At 33.2% G+C, this 11,388-nt stretch overlaps 1 protein-coding gene across 2 annotated transcripts; it reads right to left on the reverse strand.

Annotated features, from left to right (window-relative positions):
- Window positions 1–440: 440 nt before the first annotated feature.
- Window positions 441–11,142, reverse strand: LOC143231668 (uncharacterized). Of its 2 annotated transcripts, none has more exons than XM_076466242.1 (5): window positions 10,876–11,142; window positions 6,825–7,152; window positions 3,176–3,484; window positions 1,635–1,740; window positions 441–873 (listed from the first exon to the last, which is right to left on the reverse strand). In XM_076466242.1, the coding sequence occupies exons 2-5, from the start codon at window positions 7,078–7,080 to the stop codon at window positions 861–863; spliced, it is 684 nt and encodes a 227-aa protein (XP_076322357.1). In that variant the 5' UTR covers window positions 7,081–7,152; window positions 10,876–11,142; the 3' UTR covers window positions 441–860. The 2 variants fall into 2 exon arrangements, with proteins under 2 accessions (XP_076322357.1, XP_076322356.1); XM_076466241.1 differs by having other exon boundaries at window positions 6,825–7,187.
- Window positions 11,143–11,388: the final 246 nt, after the last annotated feature.

Consider the following 11,388-nt stretch of genomic DNA (forward strand, 5'->3'; position numbering starts at 1 on the left):
AAGACTATAGTAACCTACTAAGGCGTGAAAGAATGAATCGATTGAAAACGTTAGAGGATCGTTCCTTCCATCTTCTAAAGATAATTATTTCACGCTTGACTGTCTACTGACTGACTGACTTCTGTACTAAACAGGTTGAAAATGCTGTTGACGGCACTGTTAAGGAAATCCAATGAAACAATAACTAAAATACTAAAATCGGAATTAGAGCCTCTAATATATAATAATTATGATATGCTTCAAATTGTTTATACTTTATCGTATTGCACTTGTATAGTAATATAATAGCTTTACATTATTATAACCATTGTAGTTTATTCAACTTCTGTAACTGATCTGAAAATTTGATTGTTTGTGGAACAGATATTCAATCCAAATGTTTGCTCAATATGCACGAGTTGTAATATGTAAAAACTTTCTGCACAAAACATAAGGAACTGTTTTATTTTTAAAGCCATTTTAATTATTTAAAATTACATTTTTACAATAACATATCTAATAAAAGCAAAATGAAAGAAACTTCTTTCACCAATATAATTTGCTTAACAGAAACGTTAAAGTTTATAATCACCATGTTTATTTTAAAGTAACTGATAATCCAAAGATGACTTTTCACGAATTCAAGCTACTTGTTATACGCCATAAACACAGTTTATTATATACAGATTACACTGCACAAAAAGGTTTTTGCTTCTTGAACACTGTTGGGTGTTCCTTATAGATTTTTGGCTGCTGATCACGGAAATCACATCCCAATTTGCCCATCACGTACCGTTTCATCCGAGTCTTCAGTTTCACCAGGACATTGCTACAATGGAAAAACGATATCAGGGCAACTGGAATCCGTCAATGCTTGTTGACTACTGTTGGACACTGCAACGTGATGCACCGGACATTAAATACAAACGAAAATCAGGAACAAAACACTTTTTAATTATGTTGAACTTAATAGCGTATTAGAAACATAAACGCAATTAAATACGTTATTGCCGGTAAACAGTTGGCATTCTATTTCTCAGAGTTCCTACGTGATGAAGCAAAACCAAAACTATATTTGTGCATACCCACCAGGTACCTGTCACAATCACCATAATTTAAAAATCAAAAACTGTTGTGCAGTGTAATTCACAACAACTATACATTTTTATTGTGTGTTTGTTTTTTTTGTCACTAGAGGGAATAGGAGTCCCATAACAGATGACTCTTAACTTCGAAGGAAAAAAATATACAAATCTTATTGAAATCAAATTATAATATTGTGTTTACAGAGCTACATCTTATATATAAATAAATCAATAAAACACAAATACAATAATGTTTTAAGAAGTTGGTAATCTCTGTACATTTTCGGTAACTTTCACTTCATTCAAAATCGAAATCAGTATCAGAGGCAGATGTTGATGTATAAAGAAAATCAATTATTTCAGAATATTCAGCAGAAGTTGGAAATTAAAATCACTACTGATCACATGGAATAAGACAGTTTTCTATTGACACACACCGAACAAAATTATCCCGACAGACACACGAAAACGAACGAAGACACGAAACACCAAAAAATTCCATCAGCACGTAAACCTGTCGCGTGTCACGAGTGTTAAGTTTTGAAGTGAAAACAATAAATAACTGATTACCTTAAATATATTACGTTAGGCACAGTTGATACAAGTATAACAGCAGCAGTAATTACAGACGTGCTCCAGAACGGGAAGAAAGGAACAGCAGAGCCCGCCAGGTGTTCTAAAAGAATCAACATCAATCAGTGTTTTTATCATACCTGACCATCGGTGTTGCTAATATATATGGAAATTAGAAATTATTTTCCTTTTGCTTTTACCCGGGAATTAGTTTACACTTACCTTTATAATAAGCAACATTACCTGAATAATTTATTCTCATTGTAGTACAGTCTACGAGAGATAATACAAAAAAAGTTGTTGTTTTTTATGTAACAAATCTATTTGAGCAATTCATTATGATATTTATAAAATACATTTTCCAATTACAACGTAGCGAAAAACAGGCAAACGTTTTGTAATGTATTTAATCTTCACAGTGAAAACTTGTAATAATAATATTTATAGAAGGAAGGAATCAAAGACATTTTCCATGAACTCAGTTCTTTCTTATACTAATACAATATAATAAAAAACAAATGGACGAACTGATAACTTAAGACACTGTTTGATAATACATGTTCTACGAAGTAATGTATGAAACGTTCATTATATAAATAGGGGTAGATTTCATACTTACCACATAATAAAAACTTTGATTTTATTCGTATTATAAACCGATAAAAAATTCAATTTTCAAACAGTATATAATTTTTGTTGTAAAGAATAAGGTTATCAATATTGTGTAATGAATAGGGTACTCTATTTATTGTAAGGAATATGGTACTCTATTTATTGTAAGGAATATGGTACTCTATTTATTGTAAGGAATATGGTACTCTATTTATTGTAAGGAATATGATACTCTACTTATTGTAAGGAATATGGTACTCTATTTATTGTAAGGAATATGGTACTCTATTTATTGTAAGGAATATGGTATTCTACGTATTGTAAGGAATATGGTACTCTATTTATTGTAAGGAATATGGTACTCTACTTATTGTAAGGAATATGGTACTCTACTTATTGTAAGGAATATGGTACCCTATTTATTGTAAGGAATATGGTACTCTATTTATTGTAAGGAATATGGTACTCTACTTATTGTAAGTAATATGGTACTCTATTTATTGTAAGAAATATGGTACTCTATTTATTGTAAGAAATGGGGTACTCTACCTATTGCAAGGAATAGGATACTCCATTTATTGTAAGGAACAGGGTACTTTATTTATTACTAACTGTTAATGAGAACTTAAAATTAAGTATTTAATACTAACTATTAATGAAAACGTATAATTAAGTATTTAATATTTTCCATACTAATTGTTAATGAAAACTTAAAATTATTTCTTTTTCTGTTAAACTTGATATGTTTGACCTAAATGCTAACACTTTTGACAGACACAATAGCACTTACTAAGCCTTATGATGTAAAACTTTAATTTATACAGCAGTTTTATGTTCATCTGAAGTTTCATTTGTTTATTGAGGTTTGAAAAAACTAGTTATAGCACGTATATCTATCTTTATTTTATTATATATAAAACACTTACCTGGGTAGTAATGTAATATTTTTTCTCTACGAAAGTCCGTGCCAGGAATAAATAGTACGCACTGTAGTTCCGAGGGGCCGCCACTGGGCAGTTCTTTGTCCAACAACTCTCTGTAGCTCACAACACTGAAGGTACCTTTACTGAAGGTTGTCTTATTGCGTAGCGGGATTGGTTTCGCACTTTTCAAGTTGGGGTTGGTTAAAAGCAGAGATATCTGAGGCTTTGGAAAAATTCCTTCTGCTCCACAAGTAAAGTTCGCCGACTCTTTATCCGTTTTGGTATAGTTGAAGTCAAAACTCCTAGGCGGTGCTGTGTCAAAATATATTAAACGAGCACTAAATTATGTTAGCCCACTCTACTCAGTATATCACAATAAGAAACACGCTTATGACAATTATATGAAACAGACTTCACGCTTAGTCTAGTGTTGCTCTCACGCTAACTAATGATTATCTTTACTACAATATATTATTGTGTAGTACCCTTTTAAACATTATTAGTTTAATGGCTCTTTACTCACTTTATCACGTGAAGATCATTCCGAGAAACGTAAACACCCCGGACATTGAGACAAATTACATCTTTTGAAAATGTGCAAATAAATGTTTTATTTGTGTTAAATTGAATCTGAAAACAAAGATATTTTTAGTTTGCACGCTAAAGATAATTTTTGAGAAACTTTGTAATTATTTTACAAATAAGATCATTAGAATAGTTCCATTATATCTAAGATTCCACACCACTATAATGGTTACATTTTAAAAACAAATAATTAATTATTAACAATTTAATAATTTTTCGTGATAATTATAAACAATTCATAAACTAGTCATACGTGGTTCGTGGAACTAGTTGCACATGTTATTCTTAGAATTAAGGCCTGGCATGGCCAAGCGCGTAAGGCGTGCGACTCGTAAGCCGAGGGTCGCGGGTTCGCGCCCGCGTCGCGCTAAACATGCTCGCCCTCCCAGCCGTGGAGGTGTATAATGTGACGGTCAATCCCACTATTCGTTGGTAAAAGAGTAGCCCAAGAGTTGGCGGTGGGAGGTGATGACTAGCTGCCTTCCCTCTAATCTTACACTACTAAATTACGGACGGCTAGCACAGATAGCCCTCGAGTAGCTTTATGCGAAATTCCAAAACAAATATTCTTAGAATTAGCTCTATTTGTGATTCGTAAAACTAGCTGCACTTGTGATCAGTAGAACTACACATCAGTATGTGTGTAAACAAACGTAAATATGTGTGTTTGTATCTATATAAAAAATCGTCAATATTTCACTTTTAATGCTTATTATATTAAGAAACGAAATAGAAACACAATTTTCTGTCCTTTATTAAGGACGATTTCTTATTTCACTCGTCCAGCGGACAAATAATCGAACTAGTATATAATAAAATACCTTCTACGATGGTACCAAACCTGCCAAAAATTGAAGACCAACACGTATATCTTAGTATTTGTGCATATTATAACACTTACTGTCCTAAACAATATTCTTAATTAGTAAAAAAAATGAGCGAGCCGCTTAAAACATAATTAGAAATATACCAGTAATTCAAGGTTTTTTGTCATATAATTATTGGCTTACTAAAAATAAGTATATGAAATCTAACCTAAGGCAAATTTTGTAATGATGTTTCATACATTAAAAAACGATATGAAACATACTGATTTCAAGTGAGGATAGATCAAGCAATGGTTTGACAATGTTAGGTATATCGGATACGTTTATGTATGCTAGAGACAATACACGGTTAAGTTTTCTATGTTTTGTACCTGCATGCTTATACTTGTGAAAAATCACGTAGAACATTCTTGAAACCAATTTCAATTTTCGAATCGCGTGTAATCTATCTTATTATAATTAAGGCTAATTGTTAAATGTTTGTTTGTTTTGGAATTTCACGCAAAGCTACACGAGGGCTATATACACTAGTCGTCCCTAATTTTGCAGTGTGAGACTAGAAGTAAGACAGCTAGTTATCAACACCCACCGCCAACTCTTGGGCTACTATTTTACCAAAGAAAAGTGGGATTGAATGTCGCATTATAACTCCCCCACGCCTGAAAGGGCGAGCATGTTTGGTGCGACGGGAACTCGATTAGGAGTCGAACCACTTAACCTACCTGGCCATGCCGAGCATAATTGTTAAATACATGAACGAAAATAAAAATAGTTTTAACATTAGCATTCACCGTTTGTGTCATTTATCTAGTTCATATACATGAAAGTTACACTGTATTTGAGTTAACCTACACCTGAAACTTCACATACGTAAATGGATCTGGCATTGTACTCAACATATTGACTATGTATTTTTGTCTTTGTTTATGAAAACCAAATTTACTGCTCACTATTGAGTCTTACGTCTAGTCTGTTTAGCTTAAATCATGTAATAAATCCCCAAACATTCAAAAATAGATAAATAAACAACGCAGCTCTCAAAACTACATTGTATTAACGTCCAGGAGGTTTGTTTTCTGTCGACAAATATTTATGCCTTGTTCTGGCACAGCTGCGTGTCTATGGACGTACAATGCTAAAATTCGGGTTTCGATACCCGTAGTGGGCATAGCACAGATATTTCATTGTGAAGCTTTGTTCTTAATTACAAACAAACAAATATTGATTACAGTCAAAGTAAACCAAATACCTTGTGTGTTTTTTTTTAACAGATGATAGGAATATATACAATCTGTATGCACACAAAAAGAAACCAAAATAACCATTGTTCTGCAACAAGGAGTGATTTATAGTTACGTAGGTGCACAATGCTCTATAATTGTGCTTCCTGTGTTATTAGGTGAAGTAGATAAAAAATCACAAAAAATTGCCAGGAACTATACCGAGTAGACATGTATAGCATCAATCTACGATGTGTGATAAAAAGGAAAACGGAAGTTTAGACTTGTCATACGACAATGAGATTATTATTCATAATGTTGCCAAAACAGAAGGAAACTATTCAAAAGATATGAAAAAATGAATTGATTCACCAAAATTATGAAAACATTATGATGTAATTACAATACAACAGAGGTTATTGTTAGTACTGGACAATTATAATACATTATTCTGTGGTATAACAGGGCATGTTCAGGTGAGACAATCTAATTCAATCGTAAGAAATTTTGGTAAGCTTTTGTTTTAAACCTTTTTGTTGTAGTATTGTTTGTTTTGGAATTTCGCACAAAGCTACTCGAGGGCTATCTGTGTTAGCCGTCCCTAATTTAGCAGTGTAAGACTAGAGGGAAAGCAGCTAGTTATCACCACCCACCGCCAACTCTTGGGCTACTCTTTTACCAACAAATAGTGGGATTGACCGTCACATTATAACGTCCCCACGGCTGAAAGGGCGAGCATGTTTGGCGCGACCGGGATGCGAACCCGCGACCCTCAGATTACGAGTCGCACGCCTTAACACGCTTGGCCATGCCGGGCCTGTAATAGAGTTCTTATAGACTTATATATATATATATATATATAATGATATGGTCTGTTTATTACTGCATTGTCATTAGATTTTAAAACAAGTACCAATACCATTGTAAGGTTTCTTTATGAGTTCTTTTTTCTTACATGACTTATTCCATCGGAGATCTAATTAAGTCAATAAAACCACTTGGAGCTCGTAATGAACTAACCATAAATCGTCATCTGGCGTTCCTCCGAGTCCTCGCCAGCTAATGAGGCGACGTTACAGGTGTATTTCCCGCTCAGATCCGTTGTTGGTCGCAGGATGTTGAGTGCACGGTACCTGGTCAGGTTAGCGGACGGAGTTACGGTGTAGCTCATGTTGATTCGACCCTGAAGCCGGTAAGAGGGCTGACGGAGGTTTAGTTCTGTAATCCACTGGTAGATGGGTTCAGGATCGTCATTTAAAAACCACTTCACGACCATGTTTTTGTCGTCACTTTCATAGTCGTATCTACAGTCCAAGATAATCGACTCTTTTGTCCCATTTTCTATATACTGGGGAATGGAGACTTCGGTTATTTTCAGGCCAACTGTAATAGTAGTATTGTACTATTATTAATATTAATAAAATAAACCATACATAAAACTTATAACGAATTGTGCAGAACTATGTCTCATTGTTCTTATTTAGAACAATAAAGTTATATCTGCTTATTATTTATATTTCATAATGTTAAATAGCTAGTAATAATTGTGAACATAGCATAGTTATTTATAGTTGAATTTATCCATCAGACAACACTCATAGTAATTATTCGTAGAAGTGGCATTCAAGTGCATTTAGAATAACCAACACTGCATTTTGAAGAAAAATAGTCTTAATTGTAGATATAATTGTGATTTATAGACAAAGCTACTGATGTTGCTAGCTGATATTGTATTTGAAACTGAATGCAATATCTGTACGCAATAATAAAACCACTTGAACAACTGAAATAATAAAGTTAATAAATGTATTGTTATTTTAATAGCATTGTCATTAGAAGGTCTCAGATGTTATAGGTTTTAGGATTACTCATTTTTTGATATATTTTAACCTTAGTATACTGAAAACAAAATAAAGCAAACGAACCCAACTTATATAATTTAAAACTGAATAAAACAGTAAAAATGAATTTTTTAACAGTCAAAATTCGTTTATGAATTGTTTTTACCAAAATAATATTTTGAAGAAATCTGAATTGTTTTTTTTTTTGGAAAAAATTACAAATAAACAAATATATAAACTAGTAATTTCACACTCAACTCAAATAAACTAGTGCTAATTTATATCTAATTGTATTTCCGAAGCATTTAAAGAGACTACACGTGTATTATTTGAAAGTGATTTTCGATTGAAAACGAAGTTAAGACGGAGCAGAAAAAATATAACATACTGTTGGTGTTTATATTGACTGAAACGAAGGGAAATGGTGAACCATAAGGTGAGTCATAAGGGAAAACAAAAGTCCCTCTTTCGGACTTACCCGTGACAGTCTATACCAGGAACTCTAAATCAAACCGTCTTTAGAGTATTTAGCCTAAAAAATAGCGAACGCGTGAAAGACAAGGGGTTTACAAATGTACACATTAAGGCTAGTATTTGGTAGTATCACTGACTACCACACACAACAGCCAGCTGTGACAATGAATGGTCGTCGGTTTGACGGATTATAAGTTGTATCACCAAAACCCTATACGATTTTGATTTTGGATTTTGTTTGATAAACTGTATATCCCTAACTTTTTTTTAGAATTTGTCTGATATACGGGATATCCTTGAAGATCTTGGATTTTGTCTGATAGACGGGATATCCTTTAAGATCTTGAATTTTGTCTGATATACGGGATATCCTTTAAGATCTTGGATTTTGTCTGATATACGGGATATCCTTTAAGATCTTGGATTTTGTCTGATAGACGGAATATCCTTTAAGATCTTGATTTTGTCTGATAGACGGGATATCTCTAACGTTTTTGGTTTATGTCTAAAAGACTGGATATCCTTAACGTATTTGAACTATGTCTCATAGACAGGACATACTCAGTGTTTGGATTGTCCGATACACAGGATATTATTAACATTTCTGGTTGTGTCTGAGAACCAAGATATACTCAAAGTTTTTTCGAGTTATGTCTGAGAACCAAGATATACTCAAAGTTTTTCGAGTTATGTCTGAGAACCAATATATTTTCAATGTTTTTGTTGTTACTGCTACAGACAGTTTTTTTTTTTTGTACTTCCACAATAAATGTACATTTGTTACTGGCACAGTACAGGGTTGATTTAATTTGTACTTGTTTTTGCTAAACATCATAATTTTGAAGATTACTGTGAAGGGCATTTTGATATTTTGTCTTGAAATTTACTCATAAGAAAATGGATTTCATTTGCTTACGTCGTTTCTTCACGACTATATATCGTTATCTTTTTGCCAGTATACCATTTGTTTATCTAGGTTTTCATATATACATAAGTTCTTAAAGCTATTCAACCGGTTTTAGCTTTCTGCTGAACTTACAATCATCTAAAGCACTTTGGTCTTAATATTTTAGATAATGCTAAAGCTAATCCTACTTACAGACCTGCATTATCTGTTGGTAGCATTTAAAAAGTTTTTCGATAATGTTTATCAACGAATAAATATAAAGATCAATGACAATAATCCCAGGATTGTTCCCTACATTGACTGTGTGAGCGATAATGTTTATCAACAAACAACTGTGTTGTACAAGTTAAAAACTATGTTGTACAAGTTAAAAAACGTGTGAATAAAAAAAGAAATACATATTTTTGTTATAATAGATAAAACAGTAGCAGAAATAAGAATCACAACTCAGATGGTCAACCGATCTCACTTATCAAAAGATGAAACGAGTTACGTTTTTATAAAGAATGTGTAATCTGGTCAAAAGAGGTTACATTCATTAGGTCTTGTCAGAACATTAGTTTTCAGCGTCTATCTTGGATGTTCCCATTTCCTGTTCACATTACCCTCTCTAGTTACTCAGGGATAATCACCAAGCATATCAGTTGAACAGCTGTGATATGCATTACTTCCATCAGCATGAGCAAATTTCAAAAGCCTGCAATAAATGTTGTCTTTAGTGCACCGCACATCTCTTCAACCCGTGTCAGCTCTGAGTCATGGTTTATCATGTTCGAAATTTACGGAATAGATTTCGACTGACAATGACGGTATGCAATAGAAGTGACACAAGGAAAGCTGGTAAGAGCGTTGACTTTACTGTTGAACGCTATATTAAACAGGCACTCGTCTTCTGATATAATATAGTGCTATTCAAACACCTACTCTTTCTGAATAACGTATCTGTTGTTTCGAACCTCGAAAACTTTATCAAAGAAGAAGATGACGTTAAACGTACCACCAAGACTGATGACATAAATTAACATTATTCAAAATGGACAGATAAGTAATGCTATATGTGGGAGTTTTCTCTATTTGGACTTTTAAGCCTTGTAAATATCGATTTTTAACTGACTTTACCACTCATAAAATTCACGTTTTCTACCCCTGTACAATCTCTTACATGCATGGCTAGGATTCTTTGCAGTGGAAAGAGACAGTGAAGTTAAAAGTGATGGTAAAAGGAGACTTCCTTTCTTGATGAATGTCGCTTATTTTAATATTAAAATTCCGACTTTTAATACGTTTGAAAGAAAACATAATTAAATATACTTCACAAAACTGACACTTGGTATTCCTAAAAGACTTACGTCTTGAGTATGCATTCAGAATACTGTAAAAACGTAGCTAAATTCAGTGTTTAAACCTTGCATTCAAACGTACCATGAACAGAGAACACAATGAATTATATTCTAGAAAACAATTATTTTTCTTGAACAAGTTTCTTTTAAGTAGACATTTAAAGTATTAATATTGGGTAATCATTAAATGAAGATGTTTTTTTTTTTTAAAGAGATAATTTTTGCCCCTCTAGTGGTAGATTACAGAAATTCTATTGTAGAGTTTTGTGCTTAATTTCAAATAAATCAAAAATTAAATTCCTTTTGCAATTATCACAATATGTTACATTGCTAATGTGCTAAGAAACTAAGCCTTCAAATGATGTATCCTTTTAAAATACGCATGTCTGGGGTTAAGCTCTCTTTGCGGTTTAGATCAAAGTACGATAATTCAATAGAAGAATTTCATTAAATATGAAAATGACATTTTTCATAAGTACAGAGTATAAAGGAAATAAATTTATACTTACGAGAATATGTAGCTGTCAAAAAGATGAAAAAACTTAGAATGTATAAATGTTGTGTCATGGTAGTCATTCTGAAAGCTTAAGAAACGACAGAATGAAAAAAAACTGGTTATTTGCCGTTTGTAAGCATATTCACTGCGATCCGTCATTAGATCATGCCCTGGGTGGCGAGTTAGCGCTCACGTTTGTATGCCACGAATTCCAGAAGAATATATTTTCGTCACACACACACACACACACGCACACGTACACGTTCGAAGAGACAACACGCGCTCGATTGTCGTCGATCAATGAAAACTAGCTGTTTTCTCTCTAGTCAAACTACAGCGCCATCTCTTGTGTGTCAGAAACGAGGGAGCAGATGAGGCAAGAGATTTTAAAACGTATGGCCCTTCACTATGGATCCTGTTGTTGTTGTTGTTTTGAGTTAAGCATAAAGCTACACAATGGGCTATCTGTGCTTTGCCCACCATCGGTATCGAAACCGGATTTTAGCGTTGTAAGTCCACAGACATA

This window comes from Tachypleus tridentatus, chromosome 11, assembly GCF_004210375.1.
Source record: "Tachypleus tridentatus isolate NWPU-2018 chromosome 11, ASM421037v1, whole genome shotgun sequence".
NCBI lineage: Eukaryota > Metazoa > Arthropoda > Merostomata > Xiphosura > Limulidae > Tachypleus > Tachypleus tridentatus.